Source organism: Dunckerocampus dactyliophorus, chromosome 2 (assembly GCF_027744805.1).
Source record: "Dunckerocampus dactyliophorus isolate RoL2022-P2 chromosome 2, RoL_Ddac_1.1, whole genome shotgun sequence".
Lineage (NCBI taxonomy): Eukaryota > Metazoa > Chordata > Actinopteri > Syngnathiformes > Syngnathidae > Dunckerocampus > Dunckerocampus dactyliophorus.
The window spans coordinates 49,058,867-49,069,923 of NC_072820.1; the positions used below are offsets into that span (position 1 = coordinate 49,058,867).

The following is an 11,057-nucleotide window of genomic DNA, read 5'->3' on the forward strand; positions in this document are numbered from 1 at the left end:
TCAATAGTCTAAAACCAATAAACATGTACCTTGCGTTTACAATGGAAAAATACAAATAAAAAAAAATACCCCAAATAACCGACATGGCAGTTTAACGTTGATTAGAAGTTCAAAATGTCTTTTTCTGGTATTTTTCATTGAAACGTGCACTGTGATAAGGAAAAAGTTGTTGGTTGTTCTTGGTCACAGTTAATGCACAAAAAGCCCCCTCAGCTGTCATTAAAAGATGTCTTTGGTAATGGTTTATTTCCGACATTCATCCAAAAAAATTAAAATAAGCAACATAATGTGATTACGCCTGCGAAATTCAACATGCCCAAAAAAGCATAAGACCAAGCAGAATTTACTTAATCCTACACTTATCCTTTGCCGATCATCTATTATTCCATCATGGCGGAATAAATTCGAATTTTAAGCCTTTCACAGCCTTACAGATGTCATTTCCATTATATATAAAACAAACAACTTTGGTCCCAGTATTGAGCCCTGGGGGACGCCGCAAACTATATCCAAGCATAGTGATGCATGTTCTCGCAACTTCATGAATTGCTTCCTGGTTGTTAGGTAGCTTTTCACTCAAACCAGAGGAAGTAGAAACGAGAGAAAGAGTGATAAATAACGCGGGGAGGAGTGCTTTCCTAGCAGGAGAGGGCTGTCCTACCCTGAGAAAAACAGACCCACCCCCCCGCCGCCCCCTACAGCTGCCATTCACCCACACAAACACAAGCAGGGAGCAGGTTGGGTTCAAGCGCAACAAATTACCTAAATATGTTTCTCTAAAGGCCTTTCAAAACGATTCAATCGGAAAGCATCGAGAATGACAATACTCAAAGAAACCAGGGGAGATTTGCGGGGTCTGCGGTGTCAGGACCCCGTCCATAATTTCACCAACTCATGAGTACAACACAGGGAGAAAAAGTGACGTCCCTTTTATTCTACACCAAATGCCTTTTTTGTGGGGTAGGAATGAGCCCCATTGACCAGAAAAAGAAAGATAGAGGTTGAAAATCTGAACAAAACTATATTTCCAGCATGAGTGCTTTTATGATAAACACAATTTCCAAAGACCCCTTTTGTCCTACAAGCCTATGCAGGAGTTTGGATGGCGGCTTACCGTAAAAAACAAAAGGCACAGCATTTGGGGCCCTTGTCTATCAAATGCAGTGGAGCCACCATTGGGGACTTCTTGCGCCCTGCAGCACCGCCTGTGCTTCCGCCCCGTATGACATGATGTCCCTTGCACAATATGAGTGCCTCGAGTCTGCACTGTGCCCTGTACCGCCCCCTGTGCTCCGTACGACCAACTGCATGTATGACATCCTGTGCACTGTCACTCTGACTGTGCCCTCGACCATCGCCTGTTTGTGTCGAACCACCAGTGCCCCGTCCAGCCATCGGTACGACTGCCCGTGCAAACGCTCGCACCCTGTACGACCGCTTGCGTCCTACATGGTGCTGTACCACCTGTGACCTATATGGCCGCCTGCATTTGCCTCCCCTCCGTTCAGCTGGTCAGTTGGGTGGGTGAGATCAGACACAGAAAACACGTCTGCCTCTCGCACCCCCCACCCTACCCCCCGCATACCCTCACAGCACTTTCTCCCTCGGATCACATCTGTTTGCTGGCCCCTCACCCCGGAGGCAGTCAACACGGTTGCTGAGCACTGCTGTTAACTAAACTGGCTGACTGGCAACTCAATATGCTCCTTACATAATGACGGATTGGGCGGGAGCGACTGCAACTGTCAAGTTACACCTGTAGTGAGTGCGCTCAAACCACATGGCGCGCACGTGTAAGGAACAGTGGGTAAAAAGAGCAGAAAACGGTTTCTAAGCATAGCATGACCAATGTTTTTATTGCTAAGTCAATAAAATAAGACAGCCTGTGAGAGACTTTGTAGTGATTTTAATGTTGCATTGGTGTGGTATGATGTGGAAATCTGCGAGATGCTTAAGTGTGCAGCACTGCGGCGTCAGTGTGCGGGCCGTCGTGTTTGAAAGCCTGTGTTGCAACCCTGGGGAGGTTGTAGCTGTGGGTTCTACTATTTCTTTTCATTTTCCTTCCACTTCACAGCCTGCAGCACACATTAGCTACGGTGCCCGGGGAGACTTTGTGTGTGCGCAAGCACACAGAGTACACAGGACTGCCCAACGACATTTTTATTTTTAAAATACACGGGGTGATTGAAAATGATTGCCCAATTTTAAAATACATGTCATTTTGTCTTATTTCTTTTGTGTTTGTACTTTTTTTCGGACTGATTATTTTGTTTGCCCTACAAACATGGCTGCAGGAGCGCACCCAGCTAGCGGCACGTTAAGAAATGTTCGCGTGCAAAGATGGCGGACGACCATTAGAGGAGTACATGCTCAAATTGACAAAAAAGACGATTAAGAATAAATTATTAATACGCTATTGTTTTAAGAGAAAGAAACGATAAGGGAGTAATGATGGGAAACTTCATTCTTTTTAGTGACTCGAGTTCCTAGGAGTCACTCACTGTGTGAAGTGAATCGGGTGTTCGATTTACTTGAGTCACTCGTCATAAAACGTATGTGCAGAAACTGAAACTCGACTCTTTTGGAGTACTCGTGAGTCAGTGAAACTCAAGTGCTCGTGAACCGGTGAGTAAGTGAGCCTTTGCTGAGCACCCATGAGTCTGTGACACTCTTTGTCTTCGTCGAGCAGCCGTGAGTCAGTGAGTCTCAAGTCTTGGTCGAGTACCCGTGAGTCCGTGAAGCTCGAGTAGTTGTCGCGTACCAATGAGTCAGAGACACTCGAGTCTTCGTGGATCACTTGTGAGTCAGTGAAACTCGAGTTTGGTGAGTCGGTGAAACTTGAGTCTTTGCCGAGCATCCATGAGTCAGTGACACTCGAGTCTTCGTCAAGCACCCGTAAACTCAAGTTTTGTGAGTCAGTCAAACTCGAGTCTTTGTCAACCGGTAAGTGAATGAGTCTCTAGTCTTTGTCTAGCACCTGAGAGTCAGTGACACTCGATTCTTTGTCGAGCACCCGTGAGTCAGTGAAACTCATGTCTTTGTCAACTGCTGAGTCGGTGAGTCTCGAGCCTTTGTTGAGCCCCCGTGAGTCAGTCAAACTCCAGTTTCGTGAGTCATATTCTGAACATAAAAATAAACGTTACGAGAAAAAGTTACCAATATTAACTTATTCAATACCAAAGACGTATTTATAAATTTGTATGATCCCGAACGCCCGACCCCACAACATATTTATGCATCTTTTTGCACGAGAGGCAAAAAGAGGTGATGCCGCAACTCCCCACTAATGCATTTCACTTCAGAGCACTTTTAAGCCATAAAAACGGGCAGAAGGTGGCAGAAGCGCATTTGATAAGAGCTCGGCAGGGAACATGTGGACGGAAGAATCACACATGGCAGGAAGGAGGAAGTGAGTGAGCGTGGAGGAGTGTCGCGTGCAGAAGGTTACGCGTTGTAGGGAAATTTGAACGCATGAAAACACGCAAGCGCGCACGCGTACACACACGTGCACACACTTCGTTCAGTTCCAAATGTAAAACCTGTAAATAGTTCTTGGGGTTACGTTTGTTATTTTGTTATTTTTGATGTAAAACCATCCCTTTTTTGTGTTGTTTATGTTGTGGTTTACAAAAGCAACAAATATTTGTGTCAAAGAGAAAGTTATGCTTGAAATTTATCTTTTCACAAAAAGCTTGTTTTCTCCCTTTTTTTAGTTGGAAACTGACATTTTCCTGAAACGTACCTACAGTATGTTCTACTGCTGATTACTAAACTAAAGAACAAAAAAAGGTAGAAACCAACTTTTTTTCTGATGAAAGTCGGGAGTCTAATCTTTCTTTCGGTAGATTCCATGTTTATATAACCATAGAACACAATACTCTGTGTGCCTTGATCAGTCAAAATGGTCTAAAATGGCCGCTACTGAAGGGGTTGTCTTTTGAAAAATGAGTTAATAACTATTTGCTTTGCCACGGACGATAACGCAAAGAGAAAATTTAAAGAGTTTCTTATCGTTCTTTCTTTCTTCATGGCTTAGCACATAATGACCTGCATTGCTCTGTATTTCGTTTCGTAAAGGAAAGATGAAACGCCCCATTGTGGAAAATGTTTGGGCATCCCTGATTTAGGCAATAAGGGGTAGAAGGAAGACATCACGTTCGATGAAATAGCAAAAAAAAAAACAACACATCCCTGTATCAAAACCTTTTTTCCAGCTACCTCTCGTCCTCATGCATTCACGCCTGGCGAAGGCAATTATATACGCATTTTAGATGGCCTGCACGGGGAAGGAAGGCGGGCAAGGTCCGCAGACAAATGGGCAAAACCTCGGTTCAACTCCTCCTTCTCCTCCTCCTACCCTCACATCCCGACACATACATCTAAACAGGAGACACGAAGAGGAAAGCAACCAGAGAGTAACAACAAAGAGACGTCTCTCCGTCCAATAAAGGCTTGTGCCAGGGCACCATCTGCTCATCCGTTCAGTGGAAGTGCTGGCTTCCAGGGTAAAGTCAAAGACAACGACGCGGGAAGATTGACGGTACGAGCCTCCCTCCGAACAGTACGTTTTGGGCAGAAAGAGCGGCAGCAGAAGGCTAGCGGCCGAGCCAAGCAGGAAGCGAGTGCCCTGTGTGTCACGAGATTTACGCCGATGGGTCCATCCACCAACCATCTGCGCCTGTGTAAATTACGCTCACCAGTAAGGAAAGCGCTACCGTATGCACGGTAGAATAATGGGAAGCTATTACAAAATAAAAGCCAACAACACATTATGTTTCAAATTCAACAAGTAAAGGGTGCTGCTTCGAACGTGAAAAGGCAAAAGGAGGCAGCGGGAGACTCGAAGAATGGAAAAGAAGACAATGCGGTGCCAGTTGGTGACGGGGGGGGACGCACAACCACACACACACACACACACACACACACACACACACGAACACACACAGTCCCAAACACAAAAGATTTGTGTGTGAGAATGTTTGTTTATGTGTTGATTTAAGACAGGATCCCCATTAGCCGAGGCACCCAGTTAGTCTTCCTGGTGTCCACAAATGATTGGAAAACAATGACGGACATTTTGCCTCTTTTCTGATATATTGCAGACCAAACCACTAAGTGTGTTTGGTCATGTTGATTCGGTCCGTCCAGGGCAGGGGTCGGCAACCCGTGACCGTTGAAATGATATCAGAGTAGGCCTACACATGTAGGCGCACTCCTGTTTGTTGAATGTTGTGGTTAGAACAGGCATCTTTTTAAAAAAAGATTACAATTTTTACAAGTTTATAAGCCGTGCGATGTTTTGCGGCTCCAGACTATTTTTTTTTTACTGGCTCTTTTGATGGTTAAAGGTTGCCGACCCCTGGCCTAGGGCCTAACCGAGGGGTGTCCAAACTGTGGCCTGGGGGCCATGTACAGCCCGCGACTGTTTTTTTATTGGCACCCGGCGCATTCTCAAAATATCATTTAACAAAAAAGAAAACCCAGAAAAATGGAAAAGTCAACAGTAATTTTGTAAGAATGAAGTCAAAATATTAAGACAAAAAACGTGTAATTTAAGGAGAAAATGCTGTCATTATACAAGAATAACGTGACAAAAATTAACATCACTCGTGAAGTTGAGATTTTAAAGAAAAAAAAAATTGAAGTTGTAATATTATGACAAACAAACAAAACAACCAATAAGGTTGTCATTTTTGGAAAATGATGTCACAAGAATGAAGTCCAAATATGATGAGAAGAAAGTCACAATTAGAGAAGAAAAATTTCCAAGAAGAAGAGGAAATTTTACAAAAACGCAACAGCAGAAATGGGAAAAAAAAACGGCTGTAATTTTACAGGAACAAAGTTTTTTTTTTTAAAAAAAAAAAGAGAGAAAAGTCAGATTCTAACAAGAACAAAAGTCACAATTTTACGAGAATAAAGAAAAAAATACATTATTTTTTAAAAGTCATAATATTATGAGAAACAAATCAAAATAAAGCTTTTTTGGCAAATTAGTTTGGGGGAAAAAGTTATAATATTATGAGAACAAAGTAAAAATTTTTACCTTAATTTATTTTTAATAATTTAGAAAATGTATCTAAGAAAAAAGTTGAAATATTTGGAAAATTAAAAAAAAAACCAACAGAAAAAAAGATAAAAGAGTCACTTTTGTCTGGAAGACTTTTTCCACGAAGCTGAGATGCAGTTATATAACTTCTTAGCGATATCCACGTGCATCCTCTCATTTTTCACAATGTGGCCCTCGGTGGGAAAAGTTTGGACGCCCCTGCTCGAACCGGTTACTTGATTAATCGAGACAGGCTTCAGATTAATCGACTAAGATAAATAATCATAAGTTGCAGCCCTAATATGCACAAGGACACGAGTAAAAAGGGGTAAAAACAGCAAAAACAAACCGAGAAAAAACAGAAAATTCACTATTGTCTCCCTTGTTGGGATTCTATTATTTCTATTTGTCAATGTGCACAAACTGACATCACAAGAGTGCTGTTTTGTTGTGTTTTTACACAACAACACCTGCTCGCCTTTTGTAACGACTGAATCGTCCACTGAGGAGGAATTCAATGATTAACTATTTCCTTGTCCCCTCACAAAAGCACCCCTGATGTCGAAACGGTGCTTTTTGTTGAAAATTACCATCCATTCATCCATTTTCTCCGATGCGTGTCCTTACTAAGGTTGCGGGTAAGCTGGAGCCCATCCATGCTGACTTACTGGGCGGGAGGCGGGGTCTGGTCGCCAGTCATCACAGGCTCGCTCCTCACCCTCCAAACCCTCCAGATAGCTTGACGTTGATGTTCTTTTCTGATTTCGGATCAACATTTTTCAATTACATTGAACTCTAGGACGCTCCCCTTCTCTCTTCAATTGCCATTGTTCACTCGTGGCACCTAAATATGCCTCACGCACTTATTAAACATAAAGTACTCAACACTAATGAATCATAATGTGAGATAATCCACGAAGAGGCCGAATCGGAGCTACAACTATGGTGCGTTCAAGGAGTGTGAAATCTCAACGCAAAACATATAAACAAAAAACATAAACATGTAAAAATTGTTTGATTTTTTTTTTACCAGTTGTCCATGTAGGCGGTGCACTTTACCCGTATTATCCTTTATTTAGACATTATTAGCATGAATGAGGTTTTCTGCGGAGAAAAACGATCTACAGTCGCTGTTTCGCTGATTTCTTTTTTGTGTAGCCGATGAGCGTGTATTGTGTTCTGCGTCCTGATTGGCTAAGGGACTGTCATTGTCAATCTATCTCCTCCGTGCCTTCCTCTGCAGTACAGAATGCGTTCCGCTTGCCAAATTTACAACAATGTTCCATCGCTAGTGTGGCTCTTTAGTCATGTGTGTTTGCACGTTTGTGTATGTTGTCGACAAAACGTTCTGCACCGTCAAAGGCGCCGTGACGGAAGGAGGAAGGAAGGAGGAGGAAAATACGGCGACAGGAGCAAAATGTTCTAACAAGGATACAAAAACGCTACAGTACAGCCGGGGCGCGGTCAGGGGAGTGAAATACACGCGAGTCACTTCATAAAGTCTTCTGTCCAACCTCATAGGTTCATTAAAATTCAAACAAACTTTTTTGAATGTTTAAACAAGACAGAAATGAGAGAACAGTCTGAGAAAAGCGTATATAGTGTATGTTGAAGGATTTTACAGCCTTAAAACATAATCATTGTCAAAAAAATAAAGTTGGCTACTTCGGGATTTCACTTACTGCGGGCTGTTTTGTGGCAGGAGGCCAGAGTCCTCGAAAGAACATACAAAGATGTTCCAACCCAAATCTCTCCTGTCATTTCCTCGACGCGTTCATTCATTTTCTATGCCGCTTACCCTCACTAGGCTCATGGGGGTATGCTGGAGCCTATCCCAGCTGAGGCGGGGTGCACCCTGGACTGGTCGTCAGCCAGTGGCAGGGCACATATAGACAATTTACAGACAATTGAGAGCCTCCAAATAACCTAACATGCATATTTTTGGAATGTGGGGAGAACATGCAAACACCAAACAGAGATGCCCAAACGGAGATACGAACCCTGACTGAGTGGCCAACATGTTAACCGCTAGCCTAATTTCCACTATATCCTCCTCAAATGATCATATCTTGACAATGCAGCTCATGTCAAGGAAACACATGCGTGTAGATCCCCCGGAATGTGAAAATGGGACGCATACAAGACTCGGGAGTGAGCTCAAAGGTGACTGGAATGCCCCACAGATTATCTTTAAGGCTTGTTTACAGCATCCAAGTGGCAACCTGTAAGGCTCTACTGTATAAATCTTACATGACGGTAGGTGCTGCTGTTTTGGTTCGCAATGAGGTTAGAACTGATGTGCATAGAACTCCACAAAAAATGGTCAGAGCACTTGGGAAAAAAAATAGTTTCCAACAGGTTCTACTAAATACCAAAGACTGATCCAAAGAATGTAAGATTATTATTTTGGTGTGAATCACAATACGGGGGGCACTACGGTGCTCGGTGGAGGTCTGCGCTCTCCGAGTGCTTCTGGTTGAAAATATCCCTGTGCGAAATTCAATAATAGTAATAATCATTAGTTGTAGGGAAAAGGGTGAATTTGGGGGAAATTTTTGGATCACCCCCAAAATCTAACCAGTTCTTCATTATCCCACTGAAAATTTCATCCAAATCCATTCAGAAGTTATTTTGAACACAAACAGGAAAAGAAAGAGACGGTAAAAACGTAACCTCTGCGCTGCGTTTGCGGTAATAAAACACGATAAGGTAATAAGTCCAGTCCTGTTTGTGTCCTTCATCGCCCCGCCTCTGTTGCGTTGAAAAGCCGCATGGCGTGGGGGAGGAATGATCTGCTCGGTCTTTCAGTAGAGCAGGACAGTGATAGTAATCTGCCACTGAAACGGCTTTTGCAGCATTTCCACCATTTCTTTGTTGATTGTACATGCCCTCTTTTATATTTGTATTTTAAAATTCCCTGCATTTTTTACATTTGACTCCTTATTTCTACTGTTTAATTGCACTGTGGAAGGTAAAAAAAAAAACTAATTTCGGTGCTCTGTATGTCCTTGATACATAGCAAATTGACAATAAAGACTCTTGAATGTTGATTCTTTGCTGTCCTATGCTGTGATGCATCAACAAGTTTAGCTCAATTTTAACAACTTGCAGTGAACTTTTCAAACTTCCGTGCAAGACATCGATTCGCAATCAGCCGCCGCGCGCTCAAAAGGTTGTCGTACCTCGCGGTGAGCCAGAGCAGCAAGCAGGACCGACTGATAACATTCCCCCCGTGAAGTTTCAAGTGCGTGTGCGTTTGAAGGCGGGTATGGATCGGGACATGAATAGGAAAGGGAAAAAGTGACTTCAGTCGAGTGTGAATGTCAGGGGAGGTTTGTGTTTATCTCTTTCTCAAGATGGACAGGAGGACTCGGACTAAACAGGCAAGAAAGAAAGAGGGAAAGAGCGGTGGCCTGACTGCCAATGATGCCAAATCTCTATTTAACGCCTCGCCAACAGCTCAGGCCTGCCACTGACACGTTTACCTCTTAACCGGATCACTGATCAGCAGCCAAAAAAAACAATTTAGATGGGATGGGTAAAATATTTGCAGAAGCCGATACTTCCCAAACAACCTGTGATTTGTAAAGTGCACATGAACACGGTCATTGAACTCACCAGGATCCCGGCAATCTGCTTCTCTTCCATCCTTCAGGACCTTGTGGCCGAAGACCCCCTTGCCTCTCAGATGCCCGCCTCTCTCGGATGGACTCGTCGCTTCCAGGAGTTCAGAGGTTTCTCGCTCGAGCGTCTTCACCCCGTCACGTCACTCTCGGTCGCCGTCCCTCCCCTGCCGCTTCAAGTGTGGCTTCGGAGTGGAGCTGGAGTGGCGTCGCTGCTTTGTGTTAACTCTGCCCTAATCCAGAAACTTTTCTATGCTGTGAAAGGAGCATGTGACAAGCAGAGAGGGACAGGGTGAGTGCGGGGGCCAGGGGGTGGGGGGACACCTTCTAAACACATGCCCCCTTGGTCATTTTCTGTGACCTACTGCTTGGTGCAAAAATAAAATATGTGCACAAATGAAGCGCTCTTAATGCAGACAAATAAAGTTAGAATCATGTAGTGACGTATTTGCATTTTGTAGCAAAGCAGCTGCAATGACAAAGTCTCCTTTTGTGCTAAGAGATTAACTGCTGGGCGGGCGGGGGGGGGGGGGAGCTGCCGCTGACTGCTGCTGTGTCATATAGGCCCCCCCATCCCAAAAGAAGCAACCAGGACTTAAAACGGGAGTTTTTCCCAAACGTAATTTTCCAAAAATGACAACTTTATTCTGTTTTGTTTGTGTCTCATAATATTACATCCATCCATCCATCTTCTACAACTTATCCGAGATCGGGTCGTGGGGTCAGCAGCCTAAGCAGGGAGGCCCAGATTTTCCTCTCCCCAGACTCTTCGTCCAGCTTCTCCCAGCGGATCCCGAGCCGTTCCCAGGACAGTTGGGAGACATAGTCTTTCCAACATGTCCTGGGTCTACCCTGAGGTCTTCCACCGGTCGGACTTGCCCTGAACACCTCCCCAGGGAGGCGTCCGGGAAAGCCACCTCATCTGGCTCCTCTCAATGCGGAGAAGTAGCGGTACTACTCCGAGTCTCTCCCGAATGACAGTGCTTCTCACCTTATCTCCAAGAGAGATCCCAGCCACCCTACGGAGAAAACTCATTTCGGCCGCTTATAACCACGATCTTGTCCTTTCGGACAATACCCAAAGCTCACGACCATAGGCGAGGGTAGGAACGTAGATCCACCGGTAAATTGAGAGCTTTGCCTTTCAGCTTAGCTCTCTCTTCACCACAACAGATCGATGCAGAGTCTGCATCACTGCAGACGCCGCACCAATTCGCTTGTCGATCTCGCGTTCCATCCTTCCCTCACTCGTGAACAAGACCCCGAGGTACCTAAAGTCCTCCACTTGGGGCAGGATTTCATCCCTGATCCGGAGATGGCAGTCCACCCTTTTCCGGGCAAGAACCATGGACTCGGACTTGGAGGTGCTGATTGTCATGGCCGCT

At 44.4% G+C, this 11,057-nt stretch overlaps 1 protein-coding gene across 1 annotated transcript in view; it reads right to left on the minus strand.

The window, feature by feature from the left end:
- The window catches only part of slc6a9 (solute carrier family 6 member 9), an 80,816-nt gene extending 70,908 nt beyond the window's left edge, over positions 1 to 9,908 (minus strand). The window contains exon 1 of the mRNA XM_054763750.1: positions 9,668 to 9,908. Coding sequence (XP_054619725.1) covers positions 9,668 to 9,697 — 30 coding nt within the window. The 5' untranslated portion in view covers positions 9,698 to 9,908. The remainder of the gene's footprint in view (positions 1 to 9,667) is intronic.
- Positions 9,909 to 11,057: the final 1,149 nt, after the last annotated feature.